The sequence below is a fragment of the Aulonocara stuartgranti genome, assembly GCF_965226115.1.
Source record: "Aulonocara stuartgranti genome assembly, chromosome: 18".
NCBI classification, from domain to species: domain Eukaryota; kingdom Metazoa; phylum Chordata; class Actinopteri; order Cichliformes; family Cichlidae; genus Aulonocara; species Aulonocara stuartgranti.
Window position 1 is genome coordinate 19799136 of NC_138954.1, and position 26405 is coordinate 19825540.

Genomic DNA, 26405 nt, shown 5'->3' on the forward strand with positions numbered 1-26405 from the left:
GTGATTTGGAGTTTGCATGTGTTTTGAATTTTGTACGTGTTTTGGAATTTGTACGTGTTTTGGATTTTGCATGTGTTTTGAATTTTGTACGTGTTTTGGATTTTGCATGTGTTTTGGATTTTGTACGTGTTTTGGATTTTGCACGTGTTTTGGATTTTGTACGTGTTTTGGATTTTGCATGTGTTTTGGATTTTGTACGTGTTTTGGATTTTGTACGTGTTTTGGATTTTGCATGTGTTTTGAATTTTGTACGTGTTTTGGATTTTGCATGTGTTTTGAATTTTGTACGTGTTTTGGATTTTGCACGTGTTTTGAATTTTGTACGTGTTTTGAATTTTGTACGTGTTTTGGATTTTGCATGTGTTTTGAATTTTGTACGTGTTTTGGATTTTGCATGTGTTTTGGATTTTGCACGTGTTTTGGATTTTGTACGTGTTTTGTATTTTGCATGTGTTTTGTATTTTGCATGTGTTTTGAATTTTGTACGTGTTTTGGATTTTGCACGTGTTTTGGATTTTGCATGTGTTTTGGATTTTGTATGTGTTTTGGAGTTTGCATGTGTTTTGAATTTTGTACGTGTTTTGGATTTTGTATGTGTTTTGGAGTTTGCACGTGTTTTGAATTTTGTACGTGTTTTGGATTTTGTATGTGTTTTGGAGTTTGCACGTGTTTTGAATTTTGCACGTGTTTTGAATTTTGTACGTGTTTTGGATTTTGCACGTGTTTTGGATTTTGTATGTGTTTTGGAGTTTGCATGTGTTTTGAATTTTGTACGTGTTTTGGATTTTGCATGTGTTTTGGAGTTTGCATGTGTTTTGGATTTTGTATGTGTTGAGGAGTTTATACATGCTTTGTCTCTAGGGGCCACCGTAGAGTCTCATGCTCTTCTGCTGCAGTCTTCTGCGGCTGTAGCCCATCTGCTTTAAGGTTCCATCTATAATGCATTCAGAGATGCTCTTCTGTATAATTTGGCTATGATAAGTATTTATTAAAGGTACTGCTGACTGAAACAGTCTGGCAACCACCTCTGACCCAGAGAACTGTTCTACTGGATCTACTGGTGACTGTGTAGATCATTTGATTGAACTCACTGTCATGTTTCGAAACAAGTCTGAGCTTTGTGAATTTGCATGTTATCCTGCTGGAAGCAGCCACGGGACACTTTGGTGATAAATGGTCAGAGACCACACTCAGGTAGGCTGTGGTGCTGCTTAGTTGATTCTGAGGTACCCAAAATGTTCCACAAAATATCCCCCACTCCATAAAGCGACCAATACACTGTTGATACAAACCAGGACGGATCCATACTTTGATATTGTTTACACAATATCAAATGTGGAAGCAGAAATCAAGATTCATCAAACCAGCTGAAAACTGTGGACAAATTTCCTTTCTTAGATGATAGGATTGGTACCCTGTGTAGTTTTCTGCTGCTGTAGCCCATCTGCTTCATGCTTTGACCTATTGTGCCTTCAGAGATGTTCTTTTACATACCTTGGTTATTTAACTGCTACCTTACTGCTGCCTTCCTATCAGGCTGGAGCCTTGAGACGACTGTTGTTGTGATGTGGAGCTTTATAGATAAAATAGAACTAAAGCAGTCTGTTAAGTGTATTTTTTTTTCCAAGAATAAAATATAGTTATTTGTTTATTAATTTCAGTTTTCAGTTTACATGACATACCTGAAATGAGCTAAATTATGAATAAAAGTATGACTGACTGACTATGTTTCCAATTGGCCACATCTTTAAGCAGATGAGGGACGCAATTCATCTTTGATTTCATATCACGGTCACATAAAAATAATATATGATATAGGAATAGCTATGATAAGGAATTGCTGGATATGACTGCATTCAAACTAGTGTCTAATATTTGAGCTGCCAAAGGGCTGCAGTGCAGTTTATTTATACGGGCTGTGTATGAATAATGTTCACAAGACATGTTGACACAGGTCAAATGTGGGAAAACCAATCCAGTAAGAAGAAAAATGACACTTTGTTTATTGCCTACAAGCTTTGGAAATATCATTCTGATCAGACGTGCGGACACAGTCGTTTCTACCCAGGAATCTGATGTGGATCCAGAGTGTTTTTCTCTGCATCTATTTTACATCAGATATTTGGGTAGGAAAGCTTAGAGATGCTGGCAGCAAACATGCCACTTCCACCATCCCCTGAAAACCGTGTTATGTCTGAATCAAACACACCGTAAAAAAACACACGCACACAGAAAATATACAGACGTACTACTCCTGTCACATTTTCATCTGCATGTGGTACGTAGTGAATGAGCCTCATGTTTGATCAGCCAAGAGATCCTTGTTTGTTTTAATCATCTTGTTTAGGGTTAGATGAAAGAATGCATAAACCACTAGAGGAGAAGGTATCTTTGATGAATACCAGGAAGGTTAGCTGGTTGCTCGTGGCTGTCTGGTATGTATTAGTAGACTTTTCCTATGGCTTGAATGTGTCTCCCTGGAACTTAAGGACTTTATAAAGACTTTAGATGTAGTGCTAAAGCATGCAATTAATCAGAGGTGTGGACTCGAGTCACATGACTTGGACTCGAGTCAGACTCGAGTCATTAATTTTATGACTTTAGACTTGACTTGAAAAAATGTTCTAAGACTTGTGACTTGACTTGGACTTTTACACCAATGACTTGGGACTTGAATTGGACTTGAACCGGTTTACTTGAAAAGACTTGATATTTTACCCCAAATATAAAATTTAACATGCATATTATATAGAGATTGAAAATGTGACGTCATTCACGGGTAGAACCGCAAAGGATTCTGGGAACTCGTGGCAAGAGGTACTAGCGCACGCAGGCTTTCAATTAAAATCAGTTATACAGCGATAAAAAGAAACACAAAAATGTCAAGAAGCTGTTGTATTATTAACTGCAATAGCCGGTCGCATGACAGCCACGGGAAGCCGACGGGTAAAGAGATCGGTTGTTATCGGATTACGTCGTTGAAGAGAAATTGTTCGAGCCATGTTTCCGAAGTGACAAAGACGCTACGGGTGGCCTGGATCGCAGCCATTCAAAGATCAAATATAACGTCCCAGAACACTCCAGCTCACAGGTTAGTCTGCTCCAAGCATTTACACAAAGGTCAGTCTGCTGTTGTAGTTAACATAATTGGTGATATAGGTTACAAGCAAGTCTGGCGCTGAACAGAAATGGTCGCGCTATGCTCCTTTGTTTATTGTGCATAAATAGTGAATTGTCCTGACACAATATTGCGTTTCGCTTCTGTTATTATGGTACATTGACAAAAACATATACTTTTATTCACAGGATAAAACAGGTTTTTTGTATCACTAATTGCCCAGTACGATTACAGCATACAGTATTATTGTCACTGCTACATTTCTGTGATGGGTACCAGAAATTATTTCCACTACTAATTAATTACCGTTGAGCTCAAAGGTCCTATTAATAAACGGTTAAGGAATGTGTATTTATGACAACAATTTGTGAGACTGGTAAACTTATGATACGTACGATGGTCTTTCGTTCTACACGGTGCATTTCAAGGTCCTGCACCCATCCGTCGGTAAACTGTACCTGGGCTTGTTGCAGTGACCTGAAGTTACTAAACTTCATGAGTGTATGCACTCACTCCAAGAACCGTATGATTATAAATATGCATATAAATATGCTACGATGAGATAGCTGACTTCATCTAACTAGCAAATGTTTTCAAGGCTACGTTGGTGATGCAGTTTTTTTTTTAAATGATATTTTAAAAAAATATATCATTTATTTATGTATGATATTTTTGTCATGCGATTTCAAAGCCGGTCCTACAACCGCATCCAAGAATAACATGCAGCGTATCTCAGAACTGTCGGTGAAAATTATTCTTGGAGCTAGGTTTAATTGAGCTGCATTTTAAAGAGGTGCAATTTCACAATTTGTGTATATTTTCTAAGTTCACTATTTTGTCATGTGTTGAGAAAAACACAGATTAAAAAATTACATGGTCTAATATTTACATTTAGCATAACTGCAACATGCTTTTTTTCGGTTTTTTTTTAAAGACTCGAAAGGACTTGAAATTCAAAGTTTCAGACTTGTGACTTGACTCGGACTTTTACACCAGTGACTTGAGACTCGACTCTGACTTGCCTGACATTACTTGAGACTTGACTTGAGACTTGAGGATAAAGACTTGAGACTTACTTGAGACTTGCAAAACAATGACTTGGTCCCACCTCTGCAATTAATTATAGCTGTTGCAAGTACGTCGCTACTTTAAAGATGTTGTTTTGCTTGGAGTAGTTCAGAACCAAGCCCAACACCCACATCATCTTGAGTACATAGAGACCCTTTGATGGTGGTTTAGCCTTTTGTGTAACCCTCTGGTGTAACCCGTGATCCGAGCTGCTGCTTGGTTACATCACGTCATGGGTGTTGACTGAGTTCACCGCTGCACCATTATTTTTACTCATTAGGCCACCTCGGTGAGCAATTGCAACTTCTCTCAGTTACATCTCAGTTTCATATCGCCTGATTTTGTGTCCAAATTACCCCAGTCTTAGCTGTGATCTGACCTTAGATCTGCGGATCTTCTGTAAAGCGCACTGGTGCACCAGGGTGACACCAGCGCAAGACACCTTGAAATTGCATCACTTCCCTAAAGCCAGCGGGCAAGAAACACTATATCATTGATCTAATTTAAATTATCTGCTGGCACGTTGGACATTTGTCACCGGTGACCCCTATCACACTGCTGTTATACAGCAACACAGTACCTCCCACTCTTTACTCTGTCAGTGCAGCTGCAGAGCTGTTCGTCCCAAGTCATTTAGAATAGATTCGCTGCTTGAGAAATAATGATGACAAAGGATGTTGCCAGCTTAAATTAAAGTTCGATTTGCATGCGTTAATCTGTAACACCACCTGTTCTCGTTGTTTTCATATGTTAGGTCGATTGCTTTGAATGAGACTGACCAGCATTGCCCCCCATAAGCTCTCTAAACTATAACTACTTTATATTACCTGTGCTATATTTGAATGATGACCCTTTATCATTAAAAGAGTACCTTACTCTTATCTTGTCAAATTGTTTAAGGACTGATTAAGGAATATTTTTAACTTCCTCTCTCCATCACAAACGTTTATTCCTAATTGCAACGGGTCACCTTTTCAACTCTGCTCAGGAAAGTAAAAGAAATCACTGACAGAAAAATTCTGCCTTCGTCATGATGATCTTGGAACAGCCGTGTCGGGAAGTTTTGAACTACGGGCCAAAACTAACTCGGAGCCAAAAAGCAGTTTAAGTATGATAAACTGGTGCTGTCAAATGAAAAAGCTGTGTTTTCGCAAATTTCAAAAACATTTCTCCTGGTTGACAAACCATATAATTTTGCAATTACAGTGATTCATAAAGAGTTGTTCCCGCTAACCCAGAAAATGAAAGACAGCCGAATATTTTGACATCCATTACAAAAAAAGTTAAGGTAATTTCTTGGTACATTAATACGCTTGGTGCTGTGACAGGTTTACAAATACCATTATCTGTAAGCAGTAATGTGCTTACTTTTTGAGTCATTTATTATTTAAGTCAGTGCTTAGATCCCTATACCAATTTTCCAGCTTGGTTCATAACAATGCTTTTTATAGAGGAAGCACTGCCTGGAGTTTGTCATGTGTTAATATTTATCCAAAAACGCATCTCCTCCAGGCTGCAGAGTACTGAGGAACTGTTTAAGAAAGTAACCCATTCTGCTTATATGCTTTTTTTTATCTATTAAAGACAGCACCCTGCTGAGACATATGTTGAAAGAAGAAGAGCACACTGTTTAATATATGTGCTTCCTTAAAACACAAGGGTTTCATTGTTAGAAGTGCTGGGGAAGCAGAGATGACTCTGTGCTTCAGAAGATTTAAGACACAAGGTTTAGATTCAGCTGGAACAGGGGCCCTGGTCATGGTGGGTGGTGAGAGAGAGAGTATGACCTTATCATGAAAGGACTACATTGCCACCTACTGGTGGTCAAATGGTACTACACGTGACTAAAAATTCAAGTAAATTCAGATTGTTACAGCATGTTCTCAAAGGGGATTATCAGTTACTTGAGACTCAAAGCAAAACTAATCACAGCAGGTTCAGCACTGATGAAGTAAATGTAATAACAAATGTAATGCTGCTGCAAAAATCTAATATTAACTTCACCATAATTAGCACTTAGTGTTTCTTCTTCACTCACCTCTTTTCACTCTATATGTGTTTATACACAAATCTGCATTTAATTAATGGTTATCATTCATCTCTGGCTCACTTCTCCAGAGTGTCATTTGTCCTATCTTCCTCCCCCAGCCGGTCACAGCAGATGTCTGCCCCTTCCTGAGCCTGGTTGTGCCACGGTTTCTTCCAGTTAAAAGGGTTTTTTTCCCCTCCCTACTGCCACCAAGCCCTTACTCATAGGGTGTTACTTAATTGTTGGGGTTTTCTCTCTGTTACTGTAGGGCAGGGATGTCCAACTCCAGTCCTCGAGAGCTACTGTCCTGCAGCTTTTAGATGCATCCCTACTCCAACACAGCTGGAACAAATGGTTGGATTACCTCTTCAGCATGCCATCAAGTTTTCAGGCCTGATAATAAGCTATTTATTTGATTCAGGAAGAAGGATGTGTTTAAAAGCTGCAGGGCCGTAGCTCTCGAGGACTGGAGTTGGACACCCCTGCTGTAAGGTCTCAACCTTACAAAATAAACTGCCTTGAGCATCAGTTATTTGAATAATATTTGTTTATTATACTGTGATTTACACTGTGGACAGAGTAAAAGTGAGAAAAATATATTTTTGAGACAAAAAAATGTAAGAATAATGCGAGAAAAGCTTGCAAACAATTTTTCTTTTCTTTTTTTTTAAAGAAAGGGAGCAATATCACTTAAGTGTTCATGGTTAGGTTGAAGAGAATGTTTGGGATCAATAACTCATAAGAAATGTTGAAATCCCATTATCAACGGGACTGGTTGGGAGGTGTCTGTAGAAGCTGTCTACAAAGATAAATCATGAAAAACAAAATACATGTTTCAATGCTCACAATCGCTGAACACTCACATAGCGATTTAAACAGAAATCAGCTTGTAGTATATGTGAACTTCCTTGCAGTTTAAGATAGAAAAGTGAGGCGAAGTCTGTCTTTGATTGAAAAAAAAGACACAATTTTCCTATTTTTCCCTCTTACGAGTTTTTTCTCATAAATTTGTCACGCTTTACTTGTAAATGTGTCGCGTTTTCGCTCATAAATTTGACATTTTTTTAGACACTGTACGTCTCATTTTATCTGGTCACACTCCAGGTCGATAGGTGGCGGTAAAGTTGAATGTTTTTTCTTTCAACCTCCGGTGGTTTCGCGCAAGTCAAATCCAATATGGCGGTTAACAGACTAACATGTTTGGGGTTAAATGCCCTTTATTCCACCGTCTGCGTCCCAAAACAGGTAAAGCATTTACGGTAATCTTGCATGTATTAGCTGAGGTTGTGTTTTCATTCAGACTCAATCTATTATCTCTGACTTTCGGTCGATAAATGTAACATTGGCTGTTTTATTGATGTAACTAGCGTTCTGACGTTAGCTTCGCGGCTACTAAGCCTGCTATGTGTCAAACCTGGCTCAGTATGGTTCTTTGAAGGGTTTAACAGGACATGATACATGTCCTCTTATAATACATGAAAATTATAAGAGGACAGGTAGTATATGCTCAGTTCCCGTGCTTGTTCTAGCAAGAAAGGTTGAGTGATTAACTTCTTTTTACTGCTATGGCTATGGCTTCTAATGATCTTGAAAGCAAGATATTTAAGCTGAATAAAATGATGACTTTGTTAGCATTAATTGTGGCCCGTTATCCCTCAAGAGCAACCGATTTCTTTTACAGCTGAGCGCTCGTTATATGGATAAAATTATTCCCTGTTTAGTTTTACTTGAACCTGCAAAGTGAGCCTTTTGTTAACACGATCTGTGTGGAATATGCAAGCGTCATAGGAAGGCAAGTTTTCAATGGATCATCAGAAGTTGCATGTAATAGTTTTATGTCCGAATCACCAGGGTCTCTCCCCCTCTGTTATTTCGGAAGCGTACGAAGGAGGTTTCATTTATTTTTTGGCTCACATCTGTGTGTCTGTTGTCTTGGGCACCTGATGCTCTAATTCGGGCAAACTTGATTTCTGTCATAGAACTGAAACTGCTAACATCAGGTCAGATGCTGTATTTTCAAGTGAAAGCTTGTCCAAATGGCACACGGCAGTGCAGATGAGCCGAAATAATCAGCTTTTGATTTAGACTGCTCTGGCTTGTCTGAAAATTGTTAGGGCCTAAAGGTGGTTCAGACAGTTAGAGCTACAGTGTGTGTAATTGAGTACAGAGGCAGACTAAATACTTGTTCACTAACTGAAGGAGCACTGTTTGCAGGCATTGAGGAGCTGCTGGGGGGCGGTGGAGCAGGTGAGAAGTTACTATGTTGACTGGAGGATGCTGAGGGATGTCAAGAGGAGGCAGATGGCCTTTGACTATGCTGATGAGAGGTTACGAATTAACGCACTGAGGAAGAACACCATCCTACCCAAAGAGCTTCAGGTATACACTGAAGAAGGACGTCTAAGTCATATGTGTATTAATAAATAACTCAGCAATGGTAATGATTGAACTGTTACAGAATGAATCCTTGAAAAGACATTAGTACAGAGTGAAGTACTAATGTCTGTTTACTTATTTATTCATTTTTTTTGCAGGAGATAGCAGACAAAGAGATTTCAGCACTACCCAGAGACAGCTGCCCTGTGAGGATACGTAACAGGTGTGTGATGACTTCCCGACCACGAGGAGTGAAGCGGAGGTGGCGTCTTAGCCGTATTGTCTTTCGTCATCTAGCTGACCACAATCAGATGTCTGGGATTCTGAGAGCAAGGTGGTGATGAGGTCTCACTGGACATTTTGAAAAACAAGATTTTTCAGTGGTTATCAATAGACAGCTACATTTGATTACTTGTGTAAATTATGTTTTCCTTGGTCAGTAAGGTGCTGTTGCTTCCTTATTAGCCTTCTTAATATAAAAAATGAGAAAGTTGATATGAGTACTGATAAATAAATGAATATTGTTGTACATTACAGTTTTGTGAGTGTCTTGGTTTATTATAAAATGTTATGTGTAATATAAAAGTTTTATAAAAGTTTAGCACCTTCTACTGTCACAGGAAAAGAAGTAAGTAATTTTTTAAGGTAATGGCTGCCCTAAAATGAGATGTAATTCATAGGCAAGAAAGCCCACATTTTCCTTTCACTTACTTTCTTTTCATTTATTCTGTATGTAATATATAACTGGTCTTTTATGTAGTTGAAAAGTATCTAAGATGTAACAAATACCAAACGTGTGGAACGTTTGCTTCAAAGCAGGATGGATCCTTGCTTTCATTTGGTTAGCACCACATTCTGGTCTTACCATAAAATGTTCCAACAGAAATGAGATTAATCAGACCAGGCAACAATCTTCCTTCCAATCGTCTTCCAATTTTGGTGAGCCTGTGTGAATTGTGGCCTCAGTTTCCTGTTCTTAGGTGACGAGTGGCACTCAATGTCTTTCTGCTGCTGTTGTTTTGATATGTTGTGTGTTGTGGAAAAAAATCAGTGGAGTATGAAAAGAAACTGGTTTTCTGAGATTTATTTTATTTAATTTTTTTGTGTCCTCTCCGGCACTGTAGCAGAATTATTTTCTGAAGGCCAAGAAAAATGCCCACCAGATTTATTTTCCCAAGTAGACCATTACGGCTTTTGCTATACTGGTCCACTTGATTGTCATATTTTATTCAACCTTCATAATTATTATTATTATTGTTCTTGTTGTTGTTATTAATTAATTTTTCATTTTGAGTTATTATAATCAGAACAGACAGGACCAGGGGATGGGAAAGAGAAAGAAAGAGAGGTTGGGAAGAGAATTAACAGAAGGAGAGGGAAAGATAAATAGAGAAGAGGGATAGAGAGAGAAAAGATGATGAAAATCTGCATGATCACCTGCTGAGAGAAAAAGAAGACAACACAGTAGGGAAACCACAGCAACAACCAACATAAGCATCAGTAACAGTAAATAATAGTGAATGTTGCTAAGCAGCATACAGTACTAATAATTCATGATACGTTTAGAGGCAGCAGCCAACCAAGATGGTGTGTGTCTGTGAGTACCTGCTTGTACACCTGTGTGTGTGTGTGAGTGCACTTATGTTCATGTTTTTAATAGAGGTTATATCATTCAAAACACAAATTTTCCTCTATGTTATCCATTCAGAGATGCTGCTTCTGCTTTTTCTACCATGATTGTTGTGACAAAGTGGGTGAGAAGACCATTTGTCTACATTCTTAGTTAACATTCTTGTTTTGATTTAACCATATTTCACATGTAATCTGCAATAGGCAAACATCTACTATCCCGGGTTTGTTTATGTTCTGCACTTTTACAGATTATATAATATAACATCTTGGTTTAAATCAATTTATGCAAGTTTGTTAAGTTAACATGTTATTTATTTCAACTGTTAATTTGTATTGTTTGAACTTACCTTTACCTACCTGTCTTCCAGAAGCAAAAGGAGGAAATGTAGTTCTACTTCCTGCTTTATACCTTCTGGGTTCATCTGAGGTCACAGGAAGAGACCAAGGGCAGGAGGGGAAGAATTCTTATAATTTAATAAAGTTGATTTTAAAGGGTTTATAAAGAAATAGATGTAATGTTGTGATATGTATTGATTACACCAGAGTTTATGTTGCCAGTCAAGAGGAGTAGTAGAGGATGAATATAATCATGTTCATCTCACCTACCTACTGAATGGAATAGTCCAGAGGAGAAAGTGTTTGATTAAGGGGACTATTTAAGCAGACGAACTCAGGTGTTTCAGAGAAGGGTTCAGGTCAGTGTAGCTGTGTGCAGTTTGGCCTTAATTTCTGTTGATTTAAGTTCAGTTATGTTTATTTGAATTGAGTTTATTATAGAGTTGAGTTTCTTATTTGTTTCTTTGTAAATATTCTTGGGCCACAGAATGGTGAATAAATCACTTGCTACACTGGACAGCATCAGTCTCCTGCACTTCTTTGACCGCTTAAGTCGAGTCTTACCACAATTGTAATGAGTGACTATTTGAGTTAATGTTGCCTTCCTATCAGCTCAGAGCAGTCCCAGTAGACTCAGACAAAAGTCACTTAAATCAACTTTCTTCCCTGTTTTTGTGCTCAGTTTGATCTTCACCACATCTGCTTGTCTAAATGCACTGAGTTGTTGCCATGATTAGTTATTTGCATTAATGAGCAGATAAAGGATCGAGTGGCCAATGTGCGTATATATAATGCAATTAAATAGAATGTGTCTCTTAAAGTGGTGCAAGTTTGTTGAAAGCCAGCAAACTGTAACATTCATTTGATTTTACATTAAAAGGTTCAGTAAAAAAGTTGAAATTACCTTAAAACGGTTCATTTAATTCATGTCATGCTCTACATACAAGGACACTTTGCTGTTTAGCAATGATTAAACTTCAGTACAGTAGGTGGCGGTAGCACACCTGTAATCGGCCTTGCAAATTGCCAAATGAAGAAGACGGAAGAGCTTTGGAAAGAAGCGCCGCTGGAAAGTAGTCTGAGAGCAGTGAAGAAGAACCGCAACGGCATTTCATAGTGTAGCTGATACTGATAAGCCTGAATGGATTTAACCGAACAGGTGAGCAGAATCGTTTCATTCAGTTTAGTGTTCAGCAAAACTGCATCTTTTAAGGTTTAGCTGCGGTAGCTGGATTTACATAGATACAGTGAAATTAGTGCAATGCTTGCTAACGTCAGTCCTATCAACCCGTTGCGAGCAGCTGCGTGATGCCTGATAAAAAAAAATGTATTATTTTTTTCTCCAGGGTAACGTTACAGTTGTAAACTAAAACAAAACGCCTGTCTGGCAAATACGATTACAGTCGGTAGTCGTGCGTGGCGGTGGGTGCCAGTAGCTCGCGGCCCAACTTAGCTGTTAGCTTTTAGTGGACTACCAGAACATTCTAGCAACATCATTCAGTGTAAAACAACTACTGCGCTGCTAAACAAATCAGTACGGTAGTTACTCGGTGTCTCTGTTAGCTGTCTGGAGATGTTACTAGACCCACTCATGTACAGTATCATTAAGCACTTTTACATTTGAATTATACATACATACATACATATTACAATACATCTGTAAAGGATCTCTCAAGACATGAATAACTGTAATATGTACAGGCTTCTAAGCTGTTTGGATGCCAGATAAATCGCAGACAAATGCATAGTTCCAACGTGTGTTGTGAGTTAGGTTAGACTACATTTAAATAAAGTAATATGACTTCGAGAGTTGATTGTGGGAAATGGGTTAGTGACTATATAATTATTGTAGAAGGCACTTTGTTCTTACTATTTATTAAGTTACAATAGAAATTTTTATTTAGAAATGAAATGTTAGTTTTTGCACATTTATTTACTTATATAGTTTTGTTTTTGTTTTTTTAATTAAACAAATGTTTGGTAGATGGATTCAAACCGACAGCACTGCTCTATTAGTGGATGTGCATGTCTCAGTGATTGTATTGTTCCCCTCATACAGATTAAACAGTTGGAGGAAGACTTGCAGGAGCTGGGGTCCCTCTTGGAGAAGGCAGAGAGGAAAAGAGTTCAGGATCTACTTAAACAGGAGCAGAAAAAGGTGGAGAAGGAGCTCGCAGCTAAACGACAACAAAAAGAACAACAGGCTAGGAAGGAGGCAGACCCATCTGCAGCCACTAAGGCAGCATACACTGTCAAGATTACCAGCTATGGTATGGGGCAGTTATCGAGTAGCACTATCAAACATTACTGAGAAAACCAAGCGGTTAAGATGCGTTCAAGAGCTGGGGAGGGGAAAAAACAGTATTTCAAAATTGTTCACATGTGTATCATCTTTTCTGCAGCATGGGACCAGTCAGATAAGTTTGTCAAAATTTATCTGGCATTGAAAGATGTGCACAAAATATCAGCAGAAAATGTGGAGGTCAAATTTACAGAACGGTGAGTTGATAATCAGCATAGTGTTCAGTTTGTTTATACATTCCTGTTCCCTTATCAGTGCACGTGAATTTGCCCCTTGTCTGTGTTGCAGGTCATTTTCTGTGCTGGTGAAGGATCTAGATGGCAAAAACCACGAAATGACAGTTCTGAACTTGTTGTATCCAATCAATGAACAGGACAGCTACAAAAAGGTAAACAAATCATCTGCTGCTTACTCAGCTTCTTCTCCTCAGCCCAGCGGCCACGAGATGTTTGTATTTCAGAAATCGGTTGCTGGCTTTGGGTCAAAAGTCTTTGTCATCTTAGATGAGTGGGTGTGCTTTAGGAAGCAGTGTTGCAATCTCTCTCAGCAGACTATCCCCATATTTCACAAAACTGTGTAGGTCTCTGATATTGCAGGCCAGTAATCGACCAAATACTTGCAGTATATACTTCTTCTCTCTCTCTCCTTCTCTCACAGCTAAAACATCAGTTTGCATGAAGCTGTGCATAATGCAGGTTTCCTCTGCTGTCTGTCAAGAGGGTAATGCTTGACAGGCAGCCACTCCGTGCTACTCAAAAGCTCTGTGGCAGGACAAATCAAAGTTTTTATTTTTTAAGATTGCCTTTGCATATTCTGCAACAGTTCTAAGCCATGTTACCTCCTGCAGCCATCACACTAAATCTCTTTTAAACCAGAGAAAAATGTTAGATGGTTGTAATGTAAGCTTGCTGCTTGATGAAGAGTAATGGGAAAAAAAAATAAAATCATGTACGCATCAATATAGCTAAGAAAGCAGGTGAAAAGGTACCTTGTGCATCATTTTAAATAGATGCATTTATTTGTATTTATTTTAAGATTTCAGGAAATATTAGTCATTTTGCAGAGAAAAACTGGAGTAGTGATTCTTAGTGATTGACCTGTTTGTCAGAGAAAAGTAAGCATCAATGAAAAGCCAAATAAAGTAAAACATTTAAAGTTAAAACAAAATTATGTGTGGCCACTAGGGGGCAGCAGACACCCTATTTTTAAGCTTGTAGCAATGAGTTTAAATATACTGCATTAACTTATTAAGGTGGCTATTGTGATTATACGTAAACCTTGTTAAATGCAGTGTCAGTGTTCCTGTCACTTTTCGTCTTTGATTTGAGCTGCCAGTCTGTTGTCCACACTCTGAAACTGTCTTTTGCTCTCTGCAACAGATAAAAACAGACATGGTCTTGGTCATGTGCAAGAAGCAGTCAACAAAGAAGTGGGACTGTCTAACGGCGGTGGAAAAGCAGTCTAAAGAGAAAGAGTGAGTTAGAAATGTGCTTATTGATTTTAGTTTGTGAAATAAAGTGCAGCAACAGTGCTGTGTCTCAAGCCACTGTGATTGCAGTGCAGTGATTGGGTGCACACATACTACATGAGAGCAATCCAAAGAATTATTTGCACCATTAAAGTATTTTCCTGCCGCCTTTCTACAGAAAACCCAGCCTTGACGATAATGCTGACCCCGGCGAGGGCCTGATGAATGTGTTGAAAAAGATTTATGCAGAGGGAGACGACGAGATGAAGAGAACAATCAACAAAGCTTGGACAGAGTCCCAAGAAAAGAAATTAAGAGGAGAGGAGATGATGGACTATTAAATATTGCCACTTTTCCACAGCAGGACCAAATGAGAGCTCCAAAGGTTGAAGCAGGCATGACTTAATTATTCAAAGTAAAGTCTACATACACCGCTCATAAATAATTTGTCTAAAGTAATGTCTAAGCTCGGGATGGCCTCAATTTGGCCCTGCTTTGAAAACCAGGCTGCTGGTGTTCTTAGTGATGGGCTACAACTCATCTGTCACTCAAGCAAAAGGATGGAGTCCATCACGTGATGACCTGAAGACTGCAAGAATGCACACATTTCATCACAGCTGACGTTAAGAGTCCAACCTGTGGGTAGAAAGCAGGGAAAATGTTGTCTGCTTCCGCACTTACATACATTCCCCTATGTGTTTTGTGAAGTCGCACTTAAAGAGTTAAAGGACCACTGCTCAGTCATTTCACAGCTCTTGTTTTTGTTGTCCTGGCTTGTTTCAATAAAATGTCTTGTTGTGGTTTAAATTGGACCAGGGTAAATGTAATTGTTCATTTTCCATGGTAGTTGAAAATCAGTACAGATTAACTTGGCAAATATTTCTTTTCTTTCTTTCTTTTTTGTCAGCTATAAATTTGCCAAAGTTCTCTTACTTATGAAGTAAACCTGAGGATAGTTTTCTTTCTTTTTTTTAATCTTTACATCAGCTGTATGATTTTGTAAATCCACAAATAAGTCACATAGCATACAAAGACAGTAAACTATCTCGTGTCAGCCTAGTGTAATACTGTACTGCATGCAGGTATGTTTAAAACTACATTTTCCACAATCCTTTTTTTAAGTTACATATTCTGAAATACTTGATGTGACTGATTTTTGCAGATTTTTTTTCCGACATTGTGAAAAATGTATGTTTTCACTGTTGCTGGTTGTTCTCTGCTCTCATAAATACAGCTGTTGAACTCAGTTTTTCCATCTGTCTTTCAAGCTTAAAATTAGATTTAAAAGTTATTAAGCATTTTATTGCCATTTATATCCACTGGCTGACGTTTTCAGCTAGCCTTCTCAGTTAATATTTCACGGAGTCGTATCTTAGATGTGTTATGAAATTACAAGATGTGATTTGCCTCATGCAGAAGTAATTGTCCTGGAGACATGGATGGGTTGTGTAAAATATGCATATACTGGCCACTATTAAATGCATGGTTATTAACTGCTCGATAACGTGCATATCTAATTACCCACTTGTTTGGCAGCATCTCCATTCAGATATGTAGGCATCGGGTCAAGACCACCTGCTGAAGTTCAAACTAAGCATCAGAACAGGGAAGAAAGGTGATTAAAGTGACTTTTGACATGGTATGGTGTTTGAGGTGACAATAATTTTAAAATATTATGATCGAGGCAGAAAAGCGTCTGTGAACGGCCGTCTTTGAAGCAGCAGCAGAAGACCACACTTACTGCTGCTCCTTTTCGCTAAGAACAGGAAGGTGTAGCTACAGCTCACACCGACTCACCAAAAATGGATAACAGATTGCCTCCTATTGTGCATCCTTTTATGACCCAGTGGACACGTCTTCCAAGGGCTGATTCCTACAGGATAATGCACCATATCTCCAATGGAATCCACAGTCTAAAGCACCTTTGAGATCTGGTGGATCAGGACATTTATATCTGAAGAATGTTTCCAGCACCTTGTTGAATCTGTGCCATGAAGAATTAAGACCATTCTGAAGGCAAAGGGGGTCCAAGCCTTTACTAGCAAGGTGTGGTGATATTACTGTAAGCATGGTCAAGCCATTCTGAAATTCTAGTGTCACAGAGTTGCGTTACTCCCTCGGGTGTCTCATCTACTCTCCAGATAAAGATGCACAGTATCAACATTATGAAGAAGCTGCTGGGCTGTCCTTGAGGCCCATCATGGTCAAAATAAAGAGCACCAAACAGAGGGTGACCTCTCTATCAGGCATCAGGCTTTCTTCAGGCCTTCACCAACAGCTATGGTCCAGAATTGGAATTAATAGTAGGCCCACTTTTTATTCCAGGTCTTTATTACTTTATTTGCACAGTCAACACTGGACAAAACTGCCAAATATTAAGGGCGAAGGCCACTTTGCAAAGCTGAGTGCAAATGCTGTTAGAGCAGGCTTTTCTTTTCTTTAGTTTCTTTTACCTTTTTAAAAAATAAGAAAGCACATTAGCTTTATAACTGACCACTACTGTGTCACTAGAGAAATATTTTTCATAAGTCATTTATACTGCACATTCAAGTCCTCTCAGACCTGAGCTTGAGAGCTTCACGTTTTGACCACCAGGTGGCAGCCGTATTCAGGACTTTCTCCGGGGGGACTGCACACAAGGGAAATCTAAGCCAGGATTTTACTGTGGGAGCCTTGAAAGTTTTGGATTTTTTTTTTTTAGTAGAATAACACTTTTTTTTCTTTGTAAGAATATGGTCACATATAATATATATAATCTGTGGAGCCCTAACAACTGATTCATACATTTATTTGCAGAATGGAAATGATATGTTCCAGCCCCATCTTATATCTAATGAAATACTTTCCTAGTAAAAGGTTTTTCCTGCGTTTAAGTCTTGTTCTTCTTAACAAAGTCTCCTTTAAATTACAAAAGTCTAAAAACTTTCTTTTCTCCTTACATGCTTACTTAACTCTTTTCATAAAGTGGCTTTTTGTATATAAAGGGTTAAAACACTGTCCGGGTCACTGGCCTCCCAGCAGTCTCAGAGACTTGAGCCAAAACCAAGCGACTCTTTTTTTTATCAGCTCTTTCATTCATATTTCCTCTCAAAAAATCCACATCAATTTTTGATTGAGTTTCTGTCTGAGCAAATCATCTGGAGTTTCTCCACCAGTGCACCGCCCACGACTCCGTGACGTCGGTGCCATTATATAGCCAGGGTTCGCCTTTCGTCCACACCAGTTGGATAAAATTGAAAGAGACGGACGTACCGTGAAGACGCACTTGGCACTTTTACGGGAAAAAAGAAGAAATATTTAAGCGAGACGGAGACACGTACGAGTCGATCGTTTATTCCGCTGTGATAAATGAGTACCGGCTGTTTCACCGCGGCTCAGCGGATTTCGTGCCACACCATGAATGCGGATTTATTTAAGCCTGCTCCGGAGCGTGGTGGACCCCAACAGACTTCTGCCCCGGCGAAAAACAGCAGGAATAAACACGATCAACCCAAACCGGAGCTGGCTCAGGTTGTGACGGATCTCAAGACGGGGAGGTCCTACATTAAAGGGAAGCTTTTGGGAAAGGTACGCGCATTTCATACATTTTTCTTCGCCCCTTTTCTCCTTTTCCATGTGTCTGTGCGTCGCTGCGTCGGTTTTGACTGAGGAGGCAGATGGATCTAGAATCTGAATTAATTAGCCGCAGTTTGGGGCTGGTTTTATTCCCCCCCCCCCCCCCCCCCCCCCCCCCTTTCCTTTTTTGTTTTCTCTTTCTGTTTAAAATCACTATGAGCCATGTTCCAGGTGTGCTTGTGATGTGATGCGGGAATAGAGAATGACCTCGTGGTGGATGTGACCAATACCCCCCCCCGTTCTCCTCCTTGCTGTTCTCGTCAGTGCTGAATGAATCAGACGCAAGGTGTGCCCAGCTCCGGTGCGCACACATGCTTAGCCATAAAAAATAAATAATTAAAAAAAAATCTCCACCGATGATGAACGTTTACAGCCCCCTCTCGTATTTTAATGGCCTGCCGTTAAACCAAAGACACGCTTGTCTGACCACAGCATAATTTCTGCCCCTCATGATGATGATGATGATGCATCAGCATCGCTTTTTGAAACAGTGTCTATGGAAGCGAGTTTATCAACGTGTTGCTGGTCGTATCGATGTGCTGCAGCCAGTTTTTTTTCCTTCCTCTGCCTGCCGCAGAGCTAGAAACGTCTCCGCCAGTTTCACGGTTAATGAATGCAGCAGCTCAGGCTGCCTCATCCTTCATGTACCCGAGCATGTGTAGTCTTGATCACATCCTGGAGAGAAGGGGAAAAAAATGTCTGTATAAGCGGCAGTAAACGCATCTGGGGGATGATGTTTTTCATCATATCTGCGCATACAAGCCAATAAAAGATGCCTGAGGCATCAGATGGATCGTTTTATGGTCATGACAATCATTTTTATGTCTTTAATCTTACCTCGATTATTGTTCCTGAAATTGTTTTGACTGCATCGCTACCTTTCCTCAGGTCAGACTTGCCTTGAGACTGAGTGTGTGGGTTTTAAACCTGCTGCTTGTGTAAATTGATCATTCTGTTTGTTTCCCCCCAAAGGGCGGCTTTGCTCGATGCTATGAGATGACAGACCTGTCCAACAACAAAATGTATGCAGTGAAGGTGATCCCACAGAGCAGGGTGTCCAAACCACACCAGAGAGACAAGGTACACGATCACCAATCTTTGTGTCTCCCGTGTCTTGCATAACTGGAAATCAATGTCTGGGTTGTTGTTTTTTCTTTTGGGACATTGAAACGTCTTCACCGATTGATGAGTTGTCATATGTTGACAGATTACGAACGAGATCGAGCTGCACAGAACGCTGTCACACAAACATGTGGTGAAATTCTCCCACTATTTCGAGGACCAAGAAAACATCTACATCTTCCTCGAGCTGTGCAGTCGGAAGGTGAGACTTCAGAACTCTAGAACAGTCTGCGCTGCTTTGTGTTCTGCTTGCACTAACAGTATTTCTTGTATTACCCTACAGTGCTGCTTTGCACGCTATATTCAAAAGGGGTCTTGGCAGATTTTTACTGTTTTCCTAGTGAATGTAAAAAAAAAAAAAAATTTCTTTTATGCAGCTGCAGGGATGCATGTGTGCTAGTAGTGTTTGTACAGTCCCACTCACTGATGCAGGGTTGACGGTTCACTCATTGCTCTCTCTGCAGTCCCTGGCACACATTTGGAAGGCGAGACACACACTCACAGAGCCTGAAGTGCGCTATTACCTCAGACAGATCATATCCGGCCTCAAGTACCTCCACAGCAGAGGAATCCTGCACAGGGATCTCAAACTAGGTACGTGACTGAAAATGCGGCTTAACGCATACACAAAGCATCCCAGGAATCTGTGACTTTGGACGAGCATGCGTGTCATCTGTGGAATGCTGACCAGACAAATGCTTTTGTCTCTTTCAGGGAACTTTTTCATCAATGAGAACATGGAGTTGCGGCTGGGAGACTTTGGCCTCGCTGCCAAGCTGGAGACAGTTGAACAAAGAAAAAAGTAAGTTAATTGCTTAAAATGTTTATCTGCTGGAGGATACCAATGAGCTTATTGGGGCCCATAGATCATGCGACTGTAATGATGATTGTTATAATGAAACAAAGCTCTCGAAGGTCTCTCCATATTACCTTTTTTTTAAAAAATTTTTATGAGTATTTTTAGCCCCATCTCAGATGTATCTTTTAAAAATCTGACTTTTAATGCCCTATTTTAGCACAAGCACCCTCAACCTAAACCATTACATCAGTTACTAAGCATAATCTTCCTCCCACAACTTTCCTCCTGCAAGTACCTAACTAAACCGGTTTCCAACTGACAGTTGAAAGTACCGCTTAGAGCACAGTTTCAATTCCTGTTAGACAGCTTCCTGTGGAATACCAGAAGACTGAGAGTGACAGAAAAAATATTTCAAACATTACCTGTATGCCTGATGTTGAAACCAAACCAGTTTTAAATGTTTGAAGCATTACATCTTACCCATATATGGTTCTTGTTTTGTTTTTCTTAGAACAATCTGTGGGACTCCCAATTACTTGGCTCCTGAGGTGCTCAACAGACAGGGCCACGGCACAGAGTCTGACGTGTGGTCCCTCGGATGTGTCATGTGAGTCTTTTTACTTTAAGATGATTATAAGAACTATCCCGGTTTCATAGAGAGTGTGTTGGGGGGATTTTGACCATGGCGTCACTTCGTCTCAGTCGGTCGGGAAAGTGGGGACTTTTTTTTTTTTTTTTTTCTCTAAATCACTCACTCTTGTTTTTGAGCTGACTCACTGTTGCCTTGATTGCTCTCTCACAGGTACACACTGATGTGTGGAAACCCTCCTTTTGAGACGCTCGACTTGAAAGAGACGTACAAGTGTATTAAAGAAGTTCGCTACAACCTGCCCTCCACGCTTTCCCCTGCTGCTCAGAAACTCATCTCAGGCATCCTGCAGAAGAATCCCAGTGACAGACTCACGCTGGATCAGATCCTCAACCACGAATTCTTCAAAGTATGTTGACCTTCGGGAAATTTCTTGCCAGTGTTACGAAACACAGTTGTGACATTTTTTTCTCGAGGTGAAGGAGTGTGAAAATGTCAGTGCTTGATCTGTTATCTCAACTGAGAACAGAGTGGGCACGCTCCAACCTCTTCACTTTTTCTCACTGTTTTTTTTTTTTTTTTTTTTTAATGCATCACCTTTGCCTCTTTCTCAGGGTTTCACTCCTGACAAACTTCCCCCCAGCAGCTGTACAATGGTGCCAGAGCTACACCCTCCCAGCCCTGCCAAGAAATTCTTCACTAAAATGGCCAAAAGCCTATTTGGAAAGAAGAAAGCAAAAGGTGAGCAAGCAGCACGAGCGATGGGGGGGGGGGTTAGTTTTTCAGATTTAGTTTTAAGAATATCCAAGAGCTGCTGTATTTATTTAAACAGTCCTGCCTTTAAACATATTTGTTGTGACTACAGTGTGTCGTGTTTTCACAGTGGAAAAAATTCCATGCGAGGACAAAGAGGACAAGGATATTTCCAAGCTGGTGTCGGGCATCGTTAAATGTTCCATCAACCGGCAGATCAGCTACAAAACAGTGGGAAACAACGAGGTACTTTTTTTCTCTCTCTCTCTTTCCTCTGTGAGAAACTTTTGACCTGGTTTACCTTAATTTGGGTAATTCCAGCCAGTTATGCACACAGTTCACATGCAATTACACCCGTTCTAAAGGCTTGGAGAAAACACAAAATGCATATTTTAATAGCATACAGCCTCCATTACATATGAGAATTGCTTTCCATTAGCATGCTCATTTAAATAGTAAAAGTGCCCTAGAAAAGAACTGTTAAAGAAATGGGGTGGAAAAGATGTCTTAATTTTTTAAAGATGCGTTGTTTTAAATTTGTTTTTCTTCAGAATAATGTAAGATGCATGACAAAAAAACTAGTTCAGACCAGAAGAAATGTAGCAGTCTGTTGGTGGTAGCTTTTGAAACTTGATAAGCTCTAGTAAGCTCATCTGGGTGTTTGTTCGGGTACTTTGTTATCAGAAGAATCTGAAGAAGCTGTTACTGCACACTTAGGGGTGGGGGGGGGGTAAATGTTCTCTGCTCAGTAACGACATGACGTATTTGTTTTAAAAAGACTGAACAGAACCTAGAGTATATGCCACAATTGCAGGATGCTCAGTTGGCCGATCCCCAATCAGGCTCGTCTAGTTTATTTATAGAGCCAAAAAGGAGCTACAGTTTTTGCTGTCATGCATGACTCTTCCTTTGTCTGTCTTAAGAAGCCTGTCCTGAGGAACCAGATTGTCATTAATAAGCGCAGATGAATATAGATTTGTACAAGTGTACTCTGAAAGTAGTGCTCATTTTAGCTTGTTTTCATGTTTGTCTGTTTGCGGCGGGAAAAAACAAACCTACTCGCGCACCACTTGTGGTAACGTGACATTAGAAACTACGTGTCAAGCTTGCAGCATGCTTGCAACGTGTACAAAGGGAAACCGTGCAGCTGAAAGTAGTTCCCCCGCCTTGCAGTGGCAACGAGACGCACTGCATTTAGTCTAAGGTGTTGCAGAAATTGAATAAATGAGCTTCAGCGCTGACACAGCAAAAGTGTGCATGCAAGGATTAAAGGAGCTCATTCCCTTTATCTCTGGTTACCCTTTCGGGCATGTGACACACTGCTCTTTCACTTTGTTGCTCTTACTCATCATGTGCTAATCGCATGTTTCGTTGTTGCTCAGGTGACGTCTCCCACCGGTCAGCTGGTGAGCTCTGTGCCTCTGGAGCAGACTCCTGCTGAGGAGGAATCCAGAAAGTCCATTTCCCGGTCTTTTAAGGGCACCATGGCCAGCAGCACTGAACGTAAGTTTCTGTTTGTTATTTATGAACACACATTTGGTGTTTGTTGTGGTGGCTGATTGCAATCAGGGTTTCTAATTTTTGCTCGTTTTGGTTGGTTTTTCCCTTCAGCGTGTGAGGATGTGCTGACCCCTGCAGCTGTTGCCGACTCTGCCCTGAAAGTTCTCACAAACTGCCTGGCCACCATGCCTGCAGGTATGTTTATGCATAAGATTGTAGCTCAGCCATTATTTTTTGTTGTCCTTGTGGGATTACTTGAGTGGACCAAAGAGGAATAAAATCAAGCAAAATGTCCTTCTGCTGTTTGCCGCAATTACAAAATGCAACAGAATCATTAAATTTAACTAGCTGGATATTTTCCTTGAATCCTCAGAATTTCTGCTGACTCATTCTGCTTATTTGAGACACACCATATGTGTTAAGAGAAACATAATGTTTTGACTTTTTGAATTAAGATTATTTCACTAATCCTCATATTTATTTATTTATTTTTATTTATCTTTTTCTTCAGCCAATAGGAATCCACCCTGCCTGTCCAGTCCGCAGTCCTTCCTGTGGGTGACTAAATGGGTTGACTACTCCAACAAGTATGGCTTTGGCTACCAGCTCTCAAACCAAAACGTAGGCGTGCTCTTCAATGAGGGAACACATCTCAGTCTTTGTGACCAGCGCAAGTAAGTACTTTAAAATCAACTGATTAAGATGTCATGTCAACATTTACAGTGCTTAGAGCTTATTGTCAGTTGCTTAGTGACTAGGCTCAATGGTGTAAATGGAAAAGATGTCAAGTTCATCTTCCAATTTTTTTTAAACTTTCCCCCCCCCTTCTTCCAAACAGGACTGTCCACTACTGCTTGACCAACAACAAACACTTCAGCTTCCCTTCAAACTCTCTACCTGAGCAGCTGCGCAACCAGAAACAAATAGTTGAACTAATGGCTAACTACATGGAGGAGAACCTAATGGAGGTAGGAAAGCACCTATTAGTTTTCAGCCATTACTTAGAGTGACTGACTTGCATTTAATGACAACTGTAAGCCAGGATTTGTGCCTTCATAAACCTGTTAAAGGGCACTTGAAGAGATTATGACCTCATGCAAATGAAACTAAATAATTTCTGTCCTCCTCAGGGTGGAGATCTTCATTGTCAGGAACATGTCTCAGCTCCTCCTCCTCTGCTCCTCCAGTGGGTGAAGACTGACCATGCTCTTGTCATGCTCTTCAATAATGATACTCTACAGGTTTGTATAATTAAATTAATAAAACCAGTCATGGGACACTGAGTCTACATAACTACTTTTTCAAAGCAGCTGGATTATAATTCTCCTTTTCTTTTCTTTTTTTTTTTTTTTAGGTTAACTTCTACACAGACCACACCAAAATCATCCTGTGCAAGTCTTCTGACGACGCCTACCTGCTCACCTATATCAGTCGGGAACGTGCCTCGTGCACGTACCTCCTCAGCATGTTGAATGAAATGGGCTGCACATCTGAGCTACGGCACCGCCTTAGATATGTGGTCCAGCTTCTCCAGCACCACACTGATGCCTGAGAGCACAGCTCAGTGCCTCACAGGCTACCCGAGTGACAGATGCCTTAGAGGCAACCTGACTGGTTGATACAGTTTCTCAAGGCATAGCCAAGCAAGGCAATGTGTTCATATGCGTGACGGATGAAAAGGATGCTCAACGTCTCTGAGCAATATTCTTGTCTGGCTTAGTGCCTAGGCAGCTGATTTATCAAACTGACTGATTTTGATAAATGTCAAGCAGTCAGGGAGTTGCCCAAAGCAGCATCTGCCTCAAGGTGTTGTGCCTATCCAGCTAAGCCTCAAAGGTATCCACCTGGAAGCTATTGATACCTAAAATAAAGACTCATACATGGCCTGAAATGATGGATCCCTCATCGGCAGATTCCTACAAAACAAAAAAAGACAAAAAAAACAAAACAAAAAAACCCCACCCAGTTATCCTCCCTCACTCAAACGCACTGCTTCTTGTCTTGGGCCTTTCAAATCCGCCAACCCTACAGCTTTCAGCCTCCCCTGATAGCCCATCACCCAGGCATGGTATCTTAAACATTTCTCAACACTAAAATTGTCCCTTTTGCTCAGAATGGAGATAATCCTGCAGCAGAAATGCTCAGATTTCCAAAAGTATTTTAGCAGCAAGGTCTTTTACACCGTTCTCTTGCACTCCAACTGATCTTTCAGCAAAGAAGCTTTGTGAAGAGGTATGGTTTGACTAGAGAGAAAGACCCCCCCTAAACCCTCAATTGGTTCATTGTCTTTTTTTTTCTTCTTTTTTTTTTTTGTGGTACCATGGTGTACACTTGTTTGTTTTCAAATTTGTTTTAAAAAATGGAAAGAGCCAGCTATAGGATCACACTACAATCTTGACCTCACATGCACAAATATGCCTGGCCTTATTTGATGATGGTGATGCTTAAGTTTGGGAGTCATTGCTTCTTCTGCTCCAACATCATTTTTTTTTTTTTTCTTTTAAATTGCAACCAAATTTCACTGATGTGGTGCATAACAAACTACTGGGGCTGCAGGAGTAAACACAATTTTGCACTTTCTTTTTTTTTTTTTTTCCCTTCTGTAAATTCATCAGGCGTATAAAGCCTTTTACCACTTGTTAGCTTTTTTTTTTTATTTGCTTTTATCTAGATACCAAAAAGCATTTCAACTTTTCTGTTTGTTTTTAAAAAGGGAAAAAAAACGATTCAACTTTTTAAAATTCACACACAGTAGGTGAATGTGCGCTCCACACGTGCTGGGAAGCTGAACTGTTGGTTGGATAATGGGGTGGGGGAAAGGGGGGTAAAAGTGCCTTTCTGAGGGATGCCCGTTTAGTGCAATAACAGCCCTTTGTGAATGTCAAGCTGGCTACAAACAAGATTGAGATGGGTTTTACAGGTGGGATTTACTTTTGGACTTTGCACCAAGTTTAAAAGTAAGTCCAATAGCACTACACTCTCACTACCTGGTATAAGCTTTTAGAACAACTGTTAGAAGTATATATTCCAATAATATCTACTAAGGGGGAAAAAATGAAAACATTGTACTCTGTCGTACTGTACTGTAATCCTGATCGGTTTACATTGCTTTCTTGACCCAGAGTTGTATCCTAAAAACTGTGACCTGGAATGCAAGTATTATGTACATGTGTTTTCAGAAAACTCAACATTGTGAAAGCCATCTGCCAATTCAGAAGAGTCTTTATTTTTTTGGCACATAATGTCGTGTTTATTTATTTTTTATTTATACATAGTTTTTTATTTATTGTGCAAATGTTCCGGTCTTGACACAAGTAAACGTTCAATTCCGATCACTTTTTTTGTAATGTATTTTGGGGGAAAAATGGGACAAAAATAAAGTTTATTGAAAATGACTTCAGTTTATTGTTGCGTTTTTATATTGACAGTGCACTAAAGTTGAGAAATGTATGGGTTTTGTTGAAACGAATGGCATTTTTAACGAATGACTCATGTAGCAGTCATTACCAAACGCACACCTTTAATAATAATGGATTACATTTATATAGCGCTTTTCGAGACCCTCAAAGCGCTTTACAATTCCACTATTCATTCACTCTCACATTCACACACTGGTGGAGGCAGATACAGTTGTAGCCACAGCTGCCCTGGGGCAGACTGACAGAAGCGAGGCTGCCACATCGGGCCCCTCTGGCCAT

General features: G+C 39.9%; 3 protein-coding genes across 3 annotated transcripts; all 3 read left to right on the forward strand.

Moving 5' to 3' along the window:
- Nucleotides 1-7197: 7197 nt before the first annotated feature.
- mrps14 (mitochondrial ribosomal protein S14) lies at nucleotides 7198-9125 on the forward strand. Its single transcript, XM_082514151.1, has 3 exons — nucleotides 7198-7460; nucleotides 8430-8594; nucleotides 8750-9125. The coding sequence occupies exons 1-3, from the start codon at nucleotides 7344-7346 to the stop codon at nucleotides 8930-8932; spliced, it is 465 nt and encodes a 154-aa protein (XP_082370277.1). The 5' UTR covers nucleotides 7198-7343; the 3' UTR covers nucleotides 8933-9125.
- Nucleotides 9126-11582: 2457 nt separating this feature from the next.
- On the forward strand, nucleotides 11583-15575 carry cacybp (calcyclin binding protein). The gene is made up of 6 exons (XM_082514150.1): nucleotides 11583-11718; nucleotides 12619-12829; nucleotides 12962-13058; nucleotides 13150-13249; nucleotides 14241-14335; nucleotides 14508-15575. The coding sequence occupies exons 1-6, from the start codon at nucleotides 11701-11703 to the stop codon at nucleotides 14668-14670; spliced, it is 684 nt and encodes a 227-aa protein (XP_082370276.1). The 5' UTR covers nucleotides 11583-11700; the 3' UTR covers nucleotides 14671-15575.
- Nucleotides 15576-17537: 1962 nt separating this feature from the next.
- plk3 (polo-like kinase 3) lies at nucleotides 17538-26102 on the forward strand. Its single transcript, XM_082512168.1, has 15 exons — nucleotides 17538-17896; nucleotides 18917-19024; nucleotides 19152-19268; nucleotides 19531-19660; nucleotides 19781-19868; nucleotides 20377-20472; nucleotides 20668-20863; nucleotides 21069-21195; nucleotides 21338-21453; nucleotides 22590-22710; nucleotides 22819-22902; nucleotides 23219-23381; nucleotides 23546-23675; nucleotides 23838-23948; nucleotides 24062-26102. Exons 1-15 carry the CDS (start codon nucleotides 17678-17680, stop codon nucleotides 24257-24259), a joined length of 2004 nt encoding a protein of 667 aa, XP_082368294.1. The 5' UTR covers nucleotides 17538-17677; the 3' UTR covers nucleotides 24260-26102.
- The last annotated feature ends 303 nt before the right edge of the window (nucleotides 26103-26405 follow it).